At 37.4% G+C, this 20629-nt stretch overlaps 1 protein-coding gene across 1 annotated transcript; it reads left to right on the forward strand.

Annotated features, from left to right (window-relative positions):
* The first annotated feature begins 10018 nt into the window (after positions 1-10018).
* On the forward strand, positions 10019-16650 carry LOC142172018 (uncharacterized). Its single transcript, XM_075235770.1, has 4 exons — positions 10019-10537; positions 10679-11677; positions 12068-12199; positions 16141-16650. The coding sequence occupies exons 1-4, from the start codon at positions 10019-10021 to the stop codon at positions 16648-16650; spliced, it is 2160 nt and encodes a 719-aa protein (XP_075091871.1).
* Positions 16651-20629: the final 3979 nt, after the last annotated feature.

Below are 20629 nucleotides of genomic sequence, written 5' to 3' on the forward strand. Positions count from 1 at the left end.
AACTTCGAGTAGGAATCCCAGCCCGGACCCCGACGTATTAAATGTGTCGTCGGTGTGCAGGACCCAGAGGTCTTGTTTTGGGGAAGAAGCGTGGGCGGCTTCCTTTTCGACTTCGGGCATTATTTGCGCATTGAGGTCAGCGAGGTCCTGTGACTTTATCGTCATTCGCGGTCGATAGGTAATATCGTGCTCACTTAGTTCGATGGCCCATTTGGCCAATCTGCCTGATATTTCAAGTTTGTGTAAAATGCTTCTTAAGGGGAAAGTTGTGACGACCGAGATGGGATGGCATTGGAAATACGGTCTAAGCTTTCGTGAATCTACGACTAAGGCCAGAGCCAGTTTTTCAAGATGGGGGTACTTGGTCTCGGCGTCGACTAGTGTCTTGCTAATGTAATAAATGGGAGATTGCATACCTTTATTTTCTTGGACTAAGACTGCGCTCACAACTACTTCGGATACGGCAAGATAGACGAGGAAGGGTTGTCCTGGTTCCGGTTTTGAGAGCAATGGTGGCGAGGACAAGTACACCTTTAACTTCTTCAGGGCTTGGATGCATTCAGGGGTCCATTGGAGGTTGTTCTCCTTTTTTAGTACGCTGAAGAACTTGTGGCATCTATCGGAGGATCGTGAGATGAACCTCGAAAGGGCGACGATACGGCCAATCAGCTTCTTGACCTGCTTTTTGGTGGTCAAGTGCTCTGGTTTCCCGTCGATGGCCTTGATTTTGTCGGGGTTGACCTCAATACCCCGCTGCGACACTAGGAAACCCGAGAATTTCCCTGAGGCCACGCCAAATGCACATTTTTCGGGGTTCAGTTTCATGTCGTATTGCCTGAGTTTGCCGAAGGCTTCTCTTAAGTGTTCGATGTGATCTTCTTTCCTTTCAGATTTGACCAGTATGTCGTTGATGTATACCTCCATTATTTTTTCGAGTTGTTCTTTGAACATCTTCGTCACCAGCCTTTAGTAAGTTGCCCCCGCATTTTTCGATCCGAAAGGCATGACCCTGTAGCAGTATGTCCCCTGGTGGGTGATGAGGGCGGTCTTTTCCTGGTCTTCTTCCTCCATAAGGAACTGGTTGTAGCCCGAGTAGGCATCCAAGAAATTTAGCAACTCGTGCCCGGCTGTCGCGTTAATGAGCTGGTCGATATAGGGTAATAGGAATGAATCCTCGGGGCAAACTTTGTTCAGGTCGTTGAAATCTACACATATCCGCCACTTGCCATTCTTCTTTTTCACCATGACCACGTTGGCGACCCATTGGGGGTACTTCGACTCCCTGATGGAACCATTTTACAATAATTTTTCCATTTCTTCGCGCACTGCATCATTGATTGCGGAGTTGAACTTACGTCGAACTTGCTTCACCAGGGGTAGAGTGGATCGACGTTTAATTTGTGTGTGGCGATCTCCTTTGAGATACCTGGCATATCTGCATGGCTAAAAGCAAACAAGTCCACGTTAACAGTTAAAAATTCACGAAACTTACTCGGTTCTTGAAGTTTGTAGCCGATGTGAGCTTTCTTGTTGTGGTCGTTGCCGTCTAATTGGATGGGGTCGAGGTCCTCTATGGTCGATCCTGCGGTCTCGATCGAGTCGGGATCTTTGATGACGTCTTTGTTGTCATCGCTTACCGACCATGACCCTGTTGATTGCTATGCCTCTCTCTCTCTCTCTCTCTCTCTCTTAATTGTTGGGTGGTCGTGCAGTCCAGGGCGATGCGATAGCACTCTTGGGATGTGCGTTGTTCCCCACATATGCTGAATATGCCCCAAGGAGTTGGGAATTTGATGACCTGGTATAATCTGGAGGGTATAGCTCTCATGGTGTGTATCCATGGTCGCCCAATTATGATGTTGTATGACGTGTCCTGGTCCATGATGTGGAATGTGGTCTCCAGAGTGACGCCACCCGTAGGACGGGGAGTGTGATCTCTCCAGATGTTCGTTCAACTGCATTGTTAAAGCCTATTAGTGCGATGTAGCATGGTACTATCTTGTCCTTGAGTTTCATTTGTGTGAGTACTCGAGGATGGATAATACCTGTGCCGCTCCCATCATCTACCATAATTCGTCTTACGTCGGTATCTAAAATTTGTAAAGTAATAACGAGAGCGTCATAGTGAGGGAATGCCAAACCGTTGGTAACTGACTTATCGAAGATGATACTTTCTTCGAGTTCGTTATACCGTTTGTGGGTGATCGGCCGTTTGAGCTTGTGGGTTATGGTGAACTTGATGTTGTTGATGGAAGCATTGTCCCCACCACCGATGATCATGTAGATGGTACGGGCCGGTGATGGCGGCTTCAGCGGCCCTTGATGTGTCCCTAATCGCTCAGCAATTCTTTGAGGTGTCCCTGTCACAGCATGTTTACGACCTCCTGTCTTAGGGCGATGTAATCTTTGATTTTGTGTCCTCGCTCTTGATGGAACTCACAGAGGGCGTCTGATTTTCTAGTATTCGGATCCGACCTCATCTTTTGTGGCCACTTCACCTTTGGTCCGAGCTTCTCCAAGGTGTAGACGATCTCTGTAGGTGACACACAAAAATTATGAGCAGATAGTAAAGGGGGTATACCTCTCTCATTCCGGTGAGTCCCTGTTCTTGACCGGGGTGGGCCTTCTTCATGGCGAGATGAGGATACAACGGTAGTTCTGACATATGGGAGATGTCGTTCCTGGTTTGGCCGTGAGGCCACTGGATCTCTTCTGATATCACTTCTCCGATCTTTTCTGGATTCTGCTTGTACTGAGGTCAGTCGATGAGTCGGCCCATTGAGGTCGTCTTTGCCTGCTCGGACTTCGGCACAGTACGCATTATGTATTTCGTCCCAAGTTGTTGGGGGATATTTCATAAGCCGACTTAATAATTTTCTTGTTGCCCTTGAACCATTCATGTTCAGCCCGTTTTGAAAAGCGGCTACGCCATTCCTTCTGATACATTGGGCAAAGTCATTCTTACTCGGTTGAAACGGGCGAGGAAGTCCTTCAATCCTTTTCCCGGGGACTGTTTGATAGCAAAGCTACCATTCACTCTTACCTCGGCCTTCTTGGCCCCGGCATGGGCCGTCATGAACTTACCGGAGATTTCCTCAAAGGTTTCGATGGAATGAGTTGGAAGTTGCGAGTACCAGGTTAATGCACCTCCTGTGAGGGTTTCGCCGAATTTCTTTAGTAGAATGGAGGATACTTGTTCTTTGGCGAGGTCATTGCCTTTCATGGTGGTGACATAATGGGTCATGTGATCCTCGAGGTCGGTCGTGCCATCGTATATTTTTGGATAAGGTGGCATTTTAAAGGTCTTTAGTATGGCATGTGAGGCAGCGCTATCACTGTACGGCTGCTCGAAGAACCGACTGACATCTCTCTTCGGCAATAACTTAGGAGCGCCTAGTATTTTATCGACCCTTTCTTGGTGCTCTCTCATTTGATCCCGAAGTGTCTTGTTCTCGTTTTCCATTTCCTCCATCCTCTTCAAAATGGCTGTGAGAGCATCGTCGCCTGCATTGTTAACAACACTGTGAGTAATACTTGTCGTCATGGGTGGAGGAGGCTGATCATGTTGCTCGTCCACTAGTGGTGCAGCACAAGTTCTCGCCTTTACTGCACCCGCGTCCTGAACGGGCTTATGGAGGACGCTGGTTAGTGTATCAGTTAGCCAAGCCTCAAGGAACTTTTTTATCGCTGGTGGTGTCTCCTCTCCCACGAATGTGAAGGCTATCTTGCCATGGGGTTTGTGATGCTGCAGTGGGGAGGGGGTGACCCCCCTCGCCCAGAAGAGGCATTAGGCATTGTGTCCTCGTCAACTGCTTCAGAGCTTTCGTGGATGATGTCCATGAGGTTAGTTGGGAGGTCACTCATTATTCTCCTTCTTTATTCTTTGTTACCTGTCATTTTAGATCTATGCCTACAAAGAGAAGAAGGTTCTTCTTATTTTTTTTTTTTGCATCAGTAACCAGTGTCGGTTGTAGATCTAGAAGAAACTAAAAGACTTAGCTAGAAAATCCCCACAGACGGCGTCAAATTGTTTGACCAAAAAGTATAACTTCTGGTTAAATTATTAAATTTATGTCATAATGGGTTAAATCTAGTCAAGGATAATAACTCTAGACACTAATCTCGAAAATGTACAGTAGATGAGACAGATCCCGTAAATGGTTGATGACAATAAGTGCAAAATATTCTTAAAGCATGAACATTAATGGAGATTTAACTAACAATAAATGGCATTTAATTAAATAAGGAGAAAGATTCACCCAATAATGGATGGGTTGAATGAATATTTCTCCTTGCAATGATGAATGACAGATGGGTTCAAGATTAGTATGAACAATCCTCGGATCTGGTAGAAAGGTAGGGAATAATATGAACAAGAATCTTTATCAAAAAGTAGTCTTTGTATTTTTGCAAGAGAGAAAGTCTTCTTCTCAAAAAGTGTTCTTATCAAAATAAATATTACATACCCCTATCATTGTCTCTTTTTTCTCTATATATATGGGGCATTTTCCTAGGAAACCCTAATAATACAAAAATGAAGGGAATATTTACTAGAATATTCCCTTTTAATATCCTATCCTGACAAAGTAGTTGTTACAAGTCTTATCATCAGTAGTACCTCGACCCTTGTCGACTATGACTTCTGTCGCCATCTCGATTACGGCTTATGTCGGCACCTCGGCCAATGACTTCGCTGCATCTTGGGCGAGCTCGACCGACTCTTTTCTTAATGCCATATTACGCTAAATTTTCTAAAGACGGATTTTGGCCTATACAAGGACATCATCAGAACTTACACAAATGACCAATTTAGTTATGTTAATTAAATCATTATGTATTATAGTTTAAAGGTATCTGATGTGATGGTATCTTACCGAACACTTCCTTGTAGACGATATTTTTTTGTGTATGTTTCCTTCTAATGCTTTGATTGTTCTGCCATAACCAGAACTCTTATTGTCGATATTAATATCCCTCTTGAAAGTGCAATATATAGTTATTCGTGCAAAAAAATATATTGTTGTAAATGTAGTCCAATAGTTAAGCGTAGATTTTGGAACTACTGATAGTACTTGCCAGGAATCACCTCCTAGACTATTACTTTTTCACAAAACTGTTCATTGATATCTAATATATCTCTAAAACTCTAGGCAATTGTTTCGATCCTTTGACACTTAGCCATAAATACTTCATCCCATATTATCAATTTAGCTTTCCTTATAAATTTAGCACTATTTCTCTGCTTTGATATGTTTGTGATGGGCATTTCACTTGTTTGAAGAGGTATATTAAAGCTAAAGTGAGTTGTATGACCTCATAATAAAATTGCTGATGATACACTAATTGTTATTACTGCTAACAGTATCATGCATCTTGATCTGACATTTGCAAGTAATGCATGACAAAGGAATATTATTTCGATTCCAGTGGAGGCATCTACAAAGGAGAATCCCGCTATACCAGAATCGACTCTTTATAATATAGTCTTGAGAGTCTGTTCTTTTTCAGGATTTAGCTTTGATTGTGCTTCTTCAGACACTTAATACTATATTAATTTTTTTACTTTGTTATCTAATTTTTTAAATCTCTAACGCTCTTTTTATGTAATAAATTTATGTAACCTAAGATTTTTATTTTTAACTTAAAAAATAATTTTTGTCATATGATGAATTTAAAAAATAATTGAATTGAATTCTGTTGCTAAATAATTAATTGAAAGATTTGGTTATTTGGTCTTAACATAAAAAATAATCGGTTGATTCAGATTCTTAATATTAGTTCATCTCTGGTTTTGAATATTTAATCGTAATTATAATTTTATCCACCATAAATGTAATTTCAAAGAGTAAAAAGATCAATCTGACATTTCACTTTTAGATATTTTTGCAAAATTATTAGTGGTATTAATTCTTAGTTGTTCTTTAGTAATTGCGTATATTTTTCAATATTACACGAAAAATTAATAATAATAAAATATTTTGAGTAGGAAAGCAGTTCAAATATAACATAAAAAGGAAATTTTACCTCATATAGCAAAGGTATACACCCTATTTATTATAAACCAAAATTATTTTAAAATATTATTTTCTATAGCTACCTTTTATATTTTATAGCAAAATAAGTATTTTATGGTATATACTACCATTGAGGCATGAAATACGCTATTTATGTTTTTCCTCTGTTTTTCTCTCTCTTAGACAGCTGGACATACCTATTTTTTAGGGATTACCGTTACTGTATTCATGAATACATGGCGCGAATAAATGTGAATACATGTGCGTACAGCTGTATTCATGAATACAACATCGCGAATACAAGCGCGTACAGCTGGACTGCCCTGGTTTTAGACGCTTTTTGCTACTATATTCATGAATACATGGCGCGAATACATGTGAATACATGCGCGTACAGCTGGACTACCCTGATTTTAGGCTCTTTTTACTGATGTATTCATGAATATAGCAGCGCGAATACATGTGCGTATAGTTGGACTGCCCTGATTTTAGGTGTTTTTTACTGTTGTATTAATGAATACATGACGCGAATACATGTGAATACATGCACGTACAGCTGGATTGCCTTGATTTTAGGTACTTTTGCTGCTATATTCATGAATACAGCAGTGCGAATACATGTGAATACACTACCGTAACAACTTAATAGTAGCTATAGGAAGTAATTATGTATATGGTAGCTATAGGAAGTTAATAGGTGATTTTCTGAAAATTATCGTGGGGATTCCCCCCCCCCCCAAAATTTCAACGCGTTATGCAGTCAATTTAACATTACTTTTTTTTTTGGTATTGGATATTATGGAGTGATAATGTATTACCAATACGGAGGTTTCTTATGAAATTGATTTTATTAAATTAAACCTCCCTACATATTTTTAATAAGAATTCAATAGATAAAATTTTATTAATTTTAAAATCTTAAATATTAAAAAAATTAATATAGAAGTTATTGTAGTCCAAAGAATAGGTTATTACAGTTATGTTATTTTCCTATGAGTTCTTTTGTTTAATAATTTAGGACTATTTTGGTCTATCAATATTGTATTCGTGCTTTTATAACAACTAGTTTTTGGACACGTGCGTTGCACGTATATTGCTTAATATACAAACTCAAAAACGGAGTAACACATATTCTAAATAAGAAAAAATACAAGATCAAAGTGATGGATAAACAATATTTTTCGAACTCTTCTTTATTCGTTATTGTGATTTACCCTGTAATAGCTATGAAGCATATCCTAACACCAACTATAGCTGTTATATAAGTGTATTTTTCTGTAATCTAACACAATTCAGACACACTATAAGTTTTTTTTAAAAAAAATGAAAAGGCAAGCATATTCAGCTAACAATAAATATGATCATATTACTTAATAATATAACTAACTCTAAGTACAAAATGGGCAGAATTGTTATTAGTTTTGTGATAGAGAATCCAAGTAACTTTTTGGAAGAATTATAACACCAATTTAAGCTTAAGTAGCAAATTATTAATCCAATACTCCTTCCAAATAATAAATAATAACGCTTTAAAATGAAACTAGAGACGATTGATTGGCCTGAATAAGACCCCGTATGAATCTTATATTCTCCATTTTTCTAGTAAGATGTTGGTTGTTACGTGAAGATAGAAGGTAAAAATATACATATGGAAGGTCATGTGTTTTGTTCTAGCTGCTTGCGAGTACATATAGGCATCAATGCATCATAATTAACATATTAATTTTCAAAAAGTAAATGCCAAGATATGTGTTGGAAGATTTTTAAAAACTGATTAAGGATGGATATGAGCCTTAATTTCGTCCTCGACCTCAACCCTTAACCCTAGCTCTCTCTAAAGATTTTATGGTTTTAGGCAAAATATCATTTGCAAGGAACAATTCGTCCTCATGGTAAAAAGAGCAACTTCAATACCTCTCGGTATAGAACGTAACTAAATGCATGACCAGACTCGAATAAACATACAAAGAGAAAATGATGTAAAAGAAATTATAAACATAAGCTTGTGAAATATATACTTTCTTTAATTTCCTTACCTCCTCCCTTTTCATGAACTGAATCAACATTCTTTCCACTACTTATCTTCAATTACCCTAACAGATAGTAATAAATTCTCTAATACCTTACAAGTTAAAACTAACCCTTTTTGGGATGAATAATATCCTTGAAGCCCTTTCAAAACCACATCAATTAGAATAAAACCGTCAATCATATTGGCGGACTTTTCTTTTGAGGTGCAGCCTCCTATTGAACGACTAACATTTACAAACCAAATTTATTAGCCAAAATTCAACAATTCTATAATATGAAAGTCGGGGGAAAGAACTTCTTTTTTTGATAGATGAAAATTTACTGACGTAAAAAAGGTACAACTTTACAAAGGTAGCGTACTATATTATATATTTAACGCCCCTAAAATCAAGCTGACTATTCACATAAACTGGAAATCTCTTATCTACTAAAGAAAGTAGAGCGCGTTAATTTGACCCATAACGATAGATATTTGGCTCCTTCAAAATGTTTCATGGCATGCAAGAGAATATGTTGCATAAATGCTACAATATTTAGTCAATATTCGTAATAGTACTCATACCTCACTGTTGCAGAATATAAAGCTTAATATCCCATCCACGAGAAACACTTCCTAAATTACTTTCGAGAAGGAACTTCAGTCCTTGAGGAGGAACAATTACCTACTCAACACTTACTCCAAGTACTTGATCGGGATATATATTTTGGAAAAGTTGGTGGTTATTGACTTTAATTGGAGATACTTTGGAGGCTGATATACTACGAATATCTTGCCCATCGAATACTCGCATGTTTTTCAATTTGAATCCAAATAAGAAAAATATTTCAGAAACTTCACAAAAAAAATAAATCACAAACATACTCCAAATGCTCTTATAGTTTTTCCTCTTTTTGGTAGATAATGAGCAACAGAAGATTCATACTTAATAGAATATACAACACCGAGCATTGGATATGGTTATATATATAAATATGATACAAAAGTAGGAAATCTGGTACTCCTACTGTCACACATATCTGTCCGCTTAGCTATTATTGGATCATTATAACTTTCTTTTCTTGAATGAAGCAATAGAGATCACCCAGTATAAGGAGATCGAGTAGGAATGTAGAAAGAGTGTCTCTTGTGATTCCATTACTATCACACAGATTTGAGAGAAAATAATTTATAACTAAGAGAAGAAAATGTCCAGTCATCAGCCATAAGTTGTCCGCCTATCCTAATCCATCCCTATAATTGTTAACCCAGATGGGTCTCCGGCCCAAGCTGATAAAGGAAAGCAACAGGTCCATTAAGAGAGGCAGCCCAATTTACTTGTATTCATTTTATGTTAGGCTGTAGATATTATTTTATCTTTGAATTCAATTAACAAAATGTATATACATGCCACGTGATTAAAATAATAAGACAGATTGGTCAAAATAGATTGGACCGACTCATTCCCTCATATATCTTCATCTCTCTCTTCGCATCTTTTTCATCTAGGGTTTCTTTCCCTTTGAATCCTCCAAAGCTCGTACAAAATTCAAGTTAATATGGTATCAGAGCAGGGATCTCGATTCCTGTCGTTATAAGCTTTACTCTGATGGTATTTTTCTTCAAAAACACTGTCAATTTAGGTATTTGTTCGATACTCACTGCGGACCTGGCGATCTTCGATTTTAGCCGATAAAAATTGGGAATTTCCTCATTTCTGACTTCAGACAACTTAATCCCGCAGGAATCTTCGATTGCGCAAGTTTTTTCGGCGACTTCGTGTGTTCAATTGTTTTCTAGGGTTTGTGTGTTCTCAAGACCTTACTTCTTGGGTTCTAGAAGAAGGTTGGTAACATCTTTCTGGACTATATTCTTCGAGTTTATGTAGATTTTGCTTTGCATGCAATTAGTATTTTGTCAGCATATATTTTGCCTGAAATTTAGTGTGAACCTATTTGTTTATCTCTAGACTTTTGCTATTGTTGTACTCTATACTATGGGTAGCCTCACGAACAACGTTGAACCTTTGTCTACTACCAACGGCTTTGCTCCGTTTACCCTAGACCCTTCTCACCCTTTCTATATCTATCCATCTCACAATCCTGGCAGTCAATTAGTGTTTGTGTCGTTCAATGGGTGTGGTTTTGCTCTTTGGCGTAGTTGTATGCTCACTTCTCTCTCTACAAAAAACAAACTTAGTATATTGGATGGGAGAGTTTCACAACCCTCCCCTGAATCACCTTATTTTCCATATTGGGAACGATGTAATGATATGGTGAAAGCCTGGATAATAAATTATGTATCCAAGGACTTAGCCACTAGTGTTATGTGCTTCAAGACTGCCAAAGAAGTATGGAAGGACATTAATGAGAGATTTGGTCAGTTTAATGGCTCTAAGTACATCCAAATCCAGAGGAAAATCAGCTCAACTACTCAGGGTTCATCTGACATAGCTTCCTACTTCACAAAAATGAGGAGTTTATGGGATGAATTAAATTCCTCCTATGTATGGCATGTTTGTTCTTGTGGGGACCTACCTAAATTCATTGAAGATCAACAGTTATTTCAGTTTCTCAATGGCCTAAATGATTCTTATTCCATAGTCAAAAGTGTTATTATGTTGATGAACCCTCTTCCACCCATCAGTAAAGTCTAGTCACTCTTGCAACAAGATGAAAGCCAAAAGGAAGCCCAATCTCCTGCACCAAATTTCTCTGGTGATATATCCTTCTTCCTGGTCTCTCATGCATCCTCCAGCACTAATAGGAACTTCACTCTAAAGATCAATTTTGAGACTAGGAAGGGTACTACATCTCGTACTTGCAAGTACTGCAAGAAACCTGGTCACAGTGTGGATAAGTGCTACAAACTCCATGACTTTCCACCAGATTTCAAATTTACCATAAATAAGAAGTCTGCCTCATGTGTTCAAGTTGAGAATGCAGCAGTTGTCCCTACAAATTCCTTTCCACAAACTACTAACTCCTCAACACATGGGTCCACCAAAGAACAATACAAACATCTTTTGACCCTGTTTCAGCAAGCTCAAATGTCTGTTGGTCATACTTCTGAAGCTACAAATGTGGACAACTCTGCTTTTGCTCACTTTGCAGGTTTGTTTAGCAGATATGATATAGCTTCTGTTGATTCTCATACATGTGCATCATCACAATTAGGGGTAAATCCTTGGATCCTAGATACTGGTGCAAATAATCACATGACACCATATAAATACCTTCTATTCAATGTGCATTCATTGATTAAATCTTTTCTGGTAACTCTACCTAATGGATATAAAGTTAAAATTATATCAATTGGATCACTGCATCTTAGACATGATATAATTTTGCTGAATTTCCTCCTTGTACCATCTTTTCACTTTAACTTGATATTTGTCCACCAGCTTATATCTCAACTGGATTGTTTAGCACTTTTTACCAAATTATTATGTTATTTACATGGCCCTTCTCTGAAGAGGCCATTGGAAATTGATAACGCTGTAGGCAGTCTCTACTACCTCTATCCAGATGCAGACATGTTTCCTACTTCATCTACTTCTATGTCTTATTGTTCTCCTTATAATTCTTTACTTGTTTCTAACTCTGATGCTAGTATTCCTGCTTGTAATCAATCTTCTACACTTGTTTCATTACCCGTATCTTCTGATAAGTCCAATCAACTTACTCATCAAAGACTTATTTTGGCATCAAAGATTGGGGCACATGCCTTTTAATAGAATGAGATCTATATCATATTTGTCTTATAAAGTATCATCTAAATAGTCTTTTATCTGTCCTATATGTCCAATGGCCAAACAACAGAGATTGCCTTTCTCTGACAGTATTATATATTCTTTTGCCCCTTTCCAGTTAATTCATATTGATATTTGAGGTCCATACAACACTAGAACATATAATAGTTTTAGATATTTCCTAACATTAGTTGATGATCATACAAGAGTTACTTGGACTCATCTTTTATCTTGTAAGAGAAATGCCTATCTATTCTTAAAGCTTTTGTTAACATGGTTAGGGTACATTTTTAGTCATCTGTTCAAGCTTTTAGATCTGATAATGCCTTTGAACTTGGTAGTAGTTCTGAGGCCATTATGTTCTTCTCTAGCCAAGGGATCTTACATCAAACTACAATCCCTCACACTGCTCAACAGAATGGAGTTGTAGAGAGAAAATATAAGCATTTGTTAGAAGTTTCGAGGGCACTCATGTTCCAATCTAATCTTCCCCTCAAATATTGGGGAGATTGTGTATTGACTGCAACCTACCTCATAAACAGAGTGCCCTCAACTATACTTCAGAATGTTTCTCCTTATGAGAAACTTCATCACACTACTCCAACATCTTAAATCTTTTGGTTGCTTATGTTTTGCCATTTCCCCTAAGATTGGTAGAGATAAGTTTCAATCCAGGTCTATCACTTCTGTTTTTCTGGGGTACCCTTGTTGTAAAAAGGGCTACAAACTCCTCAACCTTGACAATCATGCCATATTTTTCTCAAGGGATGTAGTGTTTCATGAGCATGTTTTTCCTTATAAATCCATTTCTCCTTCTATGTTTCCCTCTCCCTCAGAATTTATGGATCCTATCTCTCCATAAACTACTTCTGTTCATGCCTCTGATTCTCCTAACACTTCTCCTGCTAACACTCTTTCTCCTTCTGATTCTTTTCCTAATACTTCTCCTCCTCCTAGTGCTCCTAATCCTAACATTTTACTTTTTGATTTTAATAGTTCTGTTTCTACTTCTCAAAATTACTCCTACAAATACCTCTACTCCTATTTTGAGGATGTGATGACCCGATAGGTCATCTCATGTTTTGAAACCTAATTCTTAAACTGAAGCCTTAAAATCATGTTTTAGACTTTCTCGATTTTCGTACGTAGTCCAGGCGTTGTTCCAAAAAGCTTTATGCTCAAAACTGAGAAACATTAGGAATGTTTGCTTAAAAACTTTACTGAGTTGACTTCGGTCAACATTTTTAGTAAACATACTCGGATTCGTGTTTTAACGGTCTCGGTGGATCCGTACTGTGATTTAGGACTTGGGCGTATGCCCGGAATCACATTCGGAAGTCCCTAGCCCGTGATATCGGACTTTGTCAAAATTTGAAAGTTGAAAGCTTAATGAATTTGAAATGTTTGACCAAAGTTTGACTTTTTAGATAACGGGTCCGTATTTTAGTTCCGAAATCTGATATAGGTCCAATACCATATTCATGACTTGTCTGTGAAATTTGATGAAAACAGAACTGGTTTGACGTGATTCGGACATCCGGTTGTGAAAATAGAAGTTTCAAAGTTTTCCTGAAAATTTCATTTGATTTGGTGTTTAATTCGTTGTTTTAGGTATTATTTTGGCGAGTTGATCGCGCGAGCAAGTTTGTATTATATTTTTAGACTTGTGTGCATAGTTTGTTTGGAGCCCCGATGGCTCGGATGAGTTTTGGATAGGCTACGAAGTGAATTTGGACTTAGAACATTGCTGGTGTGCTTCAGTTCTTGTTGCAGGCCTCAGATCTCGCAAATGCGAGATCAAGCTTCACATTTGCGACTACTGTTGAGTTCGCATTTGCGATCTACTCATCGTATTTATGAAGTGTAGCTGGGGAGGCCAGAGTTTGCATTTGCGAACAATTTCTCGCAATTGCGATTGGAGCTAGGAGGGGGTACTCTTTGCATTTGCGATCACTAGGTCGCATTTGCGATCTAGCCTGAGTTCGCATTTGCGAACTATCCTTCGTACTTGCGAATAATGCAGAAGTGGGTTGTTTCTCGCATTTGCAATGGAATCTTCGCATTTGCGGGCTTCGCATTTGCGAAGCCCAGGTCGCAAATGCGACATCTGCAGCTGAAGAAATAGGACTTAGACAAGATTTTTGGTTCATTTCTCAAATTTTCAAAACCTAAAACCTTAGAGGCGATTTTTTCAAGACTTCTTCTTCCCCAAATCGTTGGTAAGTGATTCTAACCTATTTTCTTTCAACCTTTCTCTACTTTTCCTAAGATTTCAACCTAAAATCTAAGGTTTTTCATGGTGGAATTGGGGGTTTTTGGGTAGAAACTAGGGATTTGGTAAATTGGGGATTTAGACCTCAAATTGAGGTCGGATTCCAAAAAAAATAACATAACCGGGCTCGGGTGAATGGATAATCGGGTTTTGGTCCGAATTTCGGGTTGGATCAAGCGGACTCGGGTGTTGACTTTTTTAAAAATGGCCTAAATTGAATTCTTGCAATCGTGGGTAGTTCCTAAGGCTTAATTCGAATCGTTAGGTTGGTAATTTGCTAGATTCTATCGGTACGGAGGCTTGTTTGAGAGGCAAGGTTGTGGTTGAGCAGTGAGTGATCTTTGGAGCGAGGTAAGTGTTATGTCTAACCTTGATTTGAGGGAATTAGGAACCCTCGACCTATTTGCTATATGAAATTCATGTGTGCGACGTATATGTGAGGTGATGAGTACTTATGCGCCGCCAAATTATCTGTTTTTCCTTGTTTTCCTGTTTTTCTCATATTGTCTCTTTCCCTGTCTTAGTTGCTATATGCTCTAATTGTATTCTCATGCCTATTTGCTACTTGTTAGACATTGTTTCCCCCTGTTAATGATATTAGTTCTTCCATAGTCTCATTATCTCCTATTAATTGCTTAAGCCAGTTTATCAATACCTTCTTGTCATATATTCTGAATTGGTCTCGCTGTGTAGTATTATTTATGTGAACTTCCATGGTGTACAAGCTTCCTATTTGTTTCGGTTTGAAGTTTAAATATTGTGAAGGGTTCTGTTATTTGAATTGTAAAATTTCTGTACATACTGAGTAATTAGTATTGATATGGTAGGATCAGGTTGCAAGCCGCAACAAGTGAAATAAGGGTGATATATTAAGGAGGAATAAGGGTGAATTGATATTGTACGGTGGGATCGGGTTGCACGCCGCAACAGGTGTAATAAGGGTGAAACGTGATTGTGATTATTGTGATATGGTGGGATTGGGTTGCACCTCGCAACACTTTTATTTATATTCTGATGTTTATGCTATTATAAGAAAATAAGGGAGGAATATGAGATGTACGGTAGGATCGGGTTGCACGCCGCAACAACCTATGTGTTTATGTTTTCCCTGGACTGTGTTAGCTTTACGGTATTCTTTATTACACTTAAGGATTGGTAATATTTGAACGATGTTGACTTACTTCTGAGAGTTGTAATTATTCTTGTAGATTACTGCTTTATCCTATTCTGTCTTCCTTCTTTTGCTTTTATCATATATACTATGTACAAGCTGTTATGTGAGTGACCCGCCGTAGCCTCGTCACTACTTCGTCGAGGTTAGGCTCGGCACTTACCAGTACATGGGGTCGATTGTACTGATACTGCACTCTGCACTTTCTGTGCAGATTTTAGTGTTGTTCCGAGCTGATCGTGAGGTTGGTTGCAGGATTCATCTGATAGGAGACCCAAGGTAGATCTGCCGGCGTCCGCAGACCCTGGCGTCCACTTCTATACATTACACTTTACTGTTTTTTCCATTTCGAAAATAGTTGAATTTCTTTCAGACATTTACTTGTAGTGAAATCTTAGAAGTTCATGAATTGTGACTCCAGATTTGGGTAGTAGTAGTAGTATACACACACACACACACATACACACATATATATATATATATATATATATATATATATATATATATATATATATATATATATATATATATATATATATGTGTGTGTGTGTGTGTGTGTGTGTGTGTGTGTGTGTGTGTGTGTGTGTGTGTGACTCGTTATAGCTTATTTGTTGTTAATTACGGAATTGTAAGGAAATTGGCTTAATAATTCTCTAATGTTAGCTTGCCTAGCAATTGAAATGTTAGGCGTCATCACGGTTCCGACGGTGGGAATTTCGGGTCGTGACAAGTTGGTAATCTACCAGAACTGTACAACAACCCACTTATCTTAAGGATTACCTCTGCTCTTCTGCTCAATTCCTTGATCCTCATTTATCTTCCTCCAAGGTTTCTTCTGGTGATATACATGTGTATGAACCTCAGTTCTACCAGTAGGAAGCTTCACATCCTACATAGCAAAAGGCAATGTTAATGGAATTTTAGGCACTCGAGGGAAATCAGACTTGGTATATTATACCTCTCTCACCTCACAAGAAGGCTATCCCTTGTAAGTGGGTGTATAAGATCAAACAAAGAGCTGGTGGCTCCATTGAGAGGTATAAAGCCAGGTTGGTGATTAGAGGGGACACACATAAGGAGGGCATTGACTATACTGAAACCTTCTCTCCTGTTGTCAAACTCACCACCATCAAGTGTTTGCTCACCCTTGCTGTTAAGTGGGGATGGACTGTTTTCCAGCTTGATGTGAACAATGCTTTCCTACATGGTGATCTTCATGAGGAGGTTTATATGAAGATTCCTCCTGGTCTTGAAGTGTGTGCTTATCCTGATTCTGGCCCTTTAGTATACAGACTCAAGAAGTCTCTTTATGGCCTTAGGCAGGCTTCCAGACAGTGGTTTTCAAAGATGTCTGAAGCTCTGCATTCCAAAGGCTACATTGCTAGCATGAATGACTACTCTCTATTCACTAAATTTCTTCAGGCTCTCAAGTAGTATTGGATGTATATATTGATGATATCTTATTAGCTGGTAATGACATTATGGAGATCATTAAAGTCCTTTTTAGATGCACAGTTTAAAATTAAAGACTTGGGGATAGTCCACTACTTCCTGGGTTTGGAGATCTCCCTATATTCTCAAGGATATATCATGTGCCAACGCAAATTCACCACTGATCTTCTATCTGAATTTAATTGCCAACACTTCTCCCCTGTGATGAATCCCTTGGATCCCTCTGTCAAGCTTGTATTAGATATGGGTACTCCTGTTTCTGATCCCAGCTTGTATAGAAGGTTAATTGGGAAGCTCAATTTTCTCCAATATACCAGGTCTGATATTTCATTCTCAGTGCAACATATGAGTCAATTTCTTCAAAATCCATAAGTGCCCCACATGCTAGCTGCTATACATGTACTCAGATATTTGTTGAATGACCCTCCCAGGGTGTTCTTCTCTCCAATTCTTCTGATTTCTCTTTGCAAGCCTATTTTGATTCTGATTGGGCAGCTTGCTCCATTTCTCGCAAGTCAGTGACTGGTTATTACATTACTCTTGGAGGCAACCATGTTTCTTGGAAAAGCAAGAAACAACCTACTATATCTCTATCTTCAGCAGAAGCTGAGTATCGGGCTCTTCGCAAAGTTAGAGCTGAAGTTACTTGGTTAACTAGGCTTCTGGGTGATCTTGGTTTGCCTATATCCAGCCATGTCCCCATATTTTGTGACATCCAGGCAGTTCTCCACATTGCCAAAAATCTAGTCTTCCATGAACGCACGAAGCACATTGAAATTGATTGTCATTATGTGCGCACTTATCTAAACTCTAGGTTGATTTCTTTGTAGTTTGTCTCTAGCACACAACAGTTGGCTGATACTATGACTAAGGCTCTTTCTGGTCCTCTACATCATGGGATTCTCTGCAAGCTTGATGTATTCTCACCCTTCAGGTGTGTGTGTGTGTTAACCCAGAGGGGTTAACCCAGATGGGTCTCCGGCCAAAGCTGATAAAGGAAAGCAGCAGGCCCATTAAGAGAGGCGGCCCAATTTACTTGTATTCATTTTATGTTAGGCTGTAGATATTTTTTTATCTTTGAATTCAATTAACAAAATGTATATACATGCCACGTGAACAAAATAATAAGGCAGATTGGTCAAAATAGATTGGACTGACTCATTCCCTCATCTTCGTCTCTCTCTTCGCCTCTTTTTCATCTAGGGTTTCTTTCCCTTTGAATCCTCCATAGCTCGTGCAAAATTCAAGTTAACAATAATATACATGACTACATGAGAGAATTATTTTCTTTTAAATACATCATTAAATATATTCCTTCCGATCCACAATAAGTGACTATTTTATCTTTTTATTTTGGTCTAAAACAAGTGTCCATTTAAATAATCAAGAAGGAATTATTTTTATTTTTCCAAAATTTACTTTGCATATTCTAATGTGTCAAGGTAACAATTAATTAAGGTTAATTTAGTGAATATATTTTTTTTTAGGAGTTCATATTTCCTTAATGAGTGTGCCAAAGGTAAAATGGTCACTTATTGTGCACAAGAGAAAGCATTTTTGAAGAAAGACCCATGACTACATGAGAGACTTATTTTCTTTTAAATGCATTATTAAATATATTAATGAAGAAGACCATTCAGATACAGTAAGATGAATTTGGTGCATACGAGGAATAACTTTTCAATTCTTCGTAATCTATTTTGGCTTTTGAGCATAACAAAGAGAAGCTAGGTTAATCTGCATAGTAGTGTTTGAAGAAATAATATATTTCTTTAAGGGCATAAATATCCGTCAGCATTATAAGGGCATGTTCGTCTTTTAACTTTTAACTTTTTGCTTCATACTTATAATATAATATATAGTATATGATATCTATAATAATATAGGCTCTCCTTTTTTCTAAATGGATTTGGATAATATAATACATTCTCAAATTAAATTAGTAATAGGACAATATAATAGGTTTTCAAATTAAATTAGTAATAGAAATTTTTTAAGAAGTATATCCTAAAAGTAATAGGATTACATGGCTAAAAATATGTCTCTATGCCGAATGTAATTATTATACTAATAAAAAACCTAACGTGTTCCTAAAGGTATTAGGTTTACATGCTAACATGTAGTATAATATGTCTATATGCCCGAAAGTAATTATACTAATAGTATTCCTAAAGGTAATCATGTAGGATTCCTAACGTGTAGTATTATGTCCTAAAACTAATAGGATTACAAGGCTAATGTCTAGAATTCCGATTATGTCCTTTTATTGTGAGTTATTATGCTTAATATTTTAAGGCTATTTTGGTAATCCGACATTAAGATTCATGCTTTTATAATAATATAGATATAGATATTGACTGAATAAATGTTACTCCATTTATTTTACATTCTATACCTACTTTATAAAACTTTATTTACTTTTTATATCTTTAATATCATTATATGCCATTAAACAAATTCCACCTTTTAAGGGATTAGATTATGTGTCACTCAAACTTGATAAATCTCTTAAAACACTCCATCATCCCAAGGAATTAGGATTATACATTTTCACCTAAACATATGAACCCCAATGATTTCTCTTGTTCCAAATGAACAACCCTCTCTATTCTTTCTTATGACCTGTGGGGGCAGAAAGAGAAAGAATATGAAAATGGAGCATTAGTTTTGTATAAGACAATACATCTTTACCATTTATTTGTTAGATGAAGTGTTACATCTTTTTTGTTTTTCTCTTACATCTATGTAATCAAAAGAAAAGTTAAAATAAGATAAAAATATTTTAATTTGGGATATAGTATCTAAACTAAAAAAAATATTAGAATATACTAGTATTTAAACTAATATATACACCATTCTAATAAAAAATACAATATTCAAATCAACACGCTACAGTATTCTAATTTGAAATACAATATTCAAACCAAACATACCATAATTTTCTAATAGAATACAATATTCAAACCAAATATACCACAATATTTTAATGTGCAATACATTCAGTGGCGAAGCCACATGCACCAAAGGACCGACACATCTTCGCCAAAAAATTATATTGTATAGCTCGATAATATTTTTAAAAATATGTATATATACTATATAATGACACCCTTGACTTCTTGGTGAGTTTGTTTCTTTATATTTTGACTCCCCTTAATGAAAATCCTGGCTCCGCCACTGGATACAATATCCATACCAAATTACAATTGATTATCAAAGAATATAGTATTCAAACATGTCACGCCTCGAACCTGGCCCTGGACGTAACACGACACTCGGTGCCTGACAACATGTGACCGAGCGAACCAACTGGCTGGCTGAATCAACATGTGATATCATAACATACTGAATGCGGAAGATAAACTAGCACATGCTGATATACTGAAAGTTTGAATGATATAAATCAAAGTGTGGAAACACTAATACAAGTCTGAAACACATCTGTAGTCAACATTTCCTAACATGAAAAGCTTGTGACTCTGTCTAACTGTTACTCTAGTCTATGAAGCCTCTAACGAAGTACTGAAAAAACTGACTGTTTGAAAATACTAAAGACTGTAAGGTAATGATAATGCCCCGAAAGAACTGGGGATCACCAAATAGCAGGTACGAGAATCCTACAATTCTGAATCGTCAACCTGTAAATCATTACATGTATCGTGAAATGCAGGCCACGGACAAAAGGGACGTCAATACATTTGTATTGCAATGGTATGTAAAGCAACAAAAAGAAAGAATTATAAATGTTAAAACTGAAACTAAGCTGATAAATAAGAATTGGTAATTGATAACTGAAATGATAACTATTGAAAGTAAGGATATGAATACTCCCTTTTTCAAGATGATGAACAACCTATTTATCTGAATAAACTACGGCCTCGGGCCCAATATATATGTGCACAAGCTACGGCCTCAGGCCCAAGTATATGTATATATAACTACGGCCTCAGGCCCAAAAATG

The sequence above is a fragment of the Nicotiana tabacum genome, chromosome 17 (assembly GCF_000715075.1).
Source record: "Nicotiana tabacum cultivar K326 chromosome 17, ASM71507v2, whole genome shotgun sequence".
Classification (NCBI taxonomy): Eukaryota; Viridiplantae; Streptophyta; class Magnoliopsida; order Solanales; family Solanaceae; genus Nicotiana; species Nicotiana tabacum.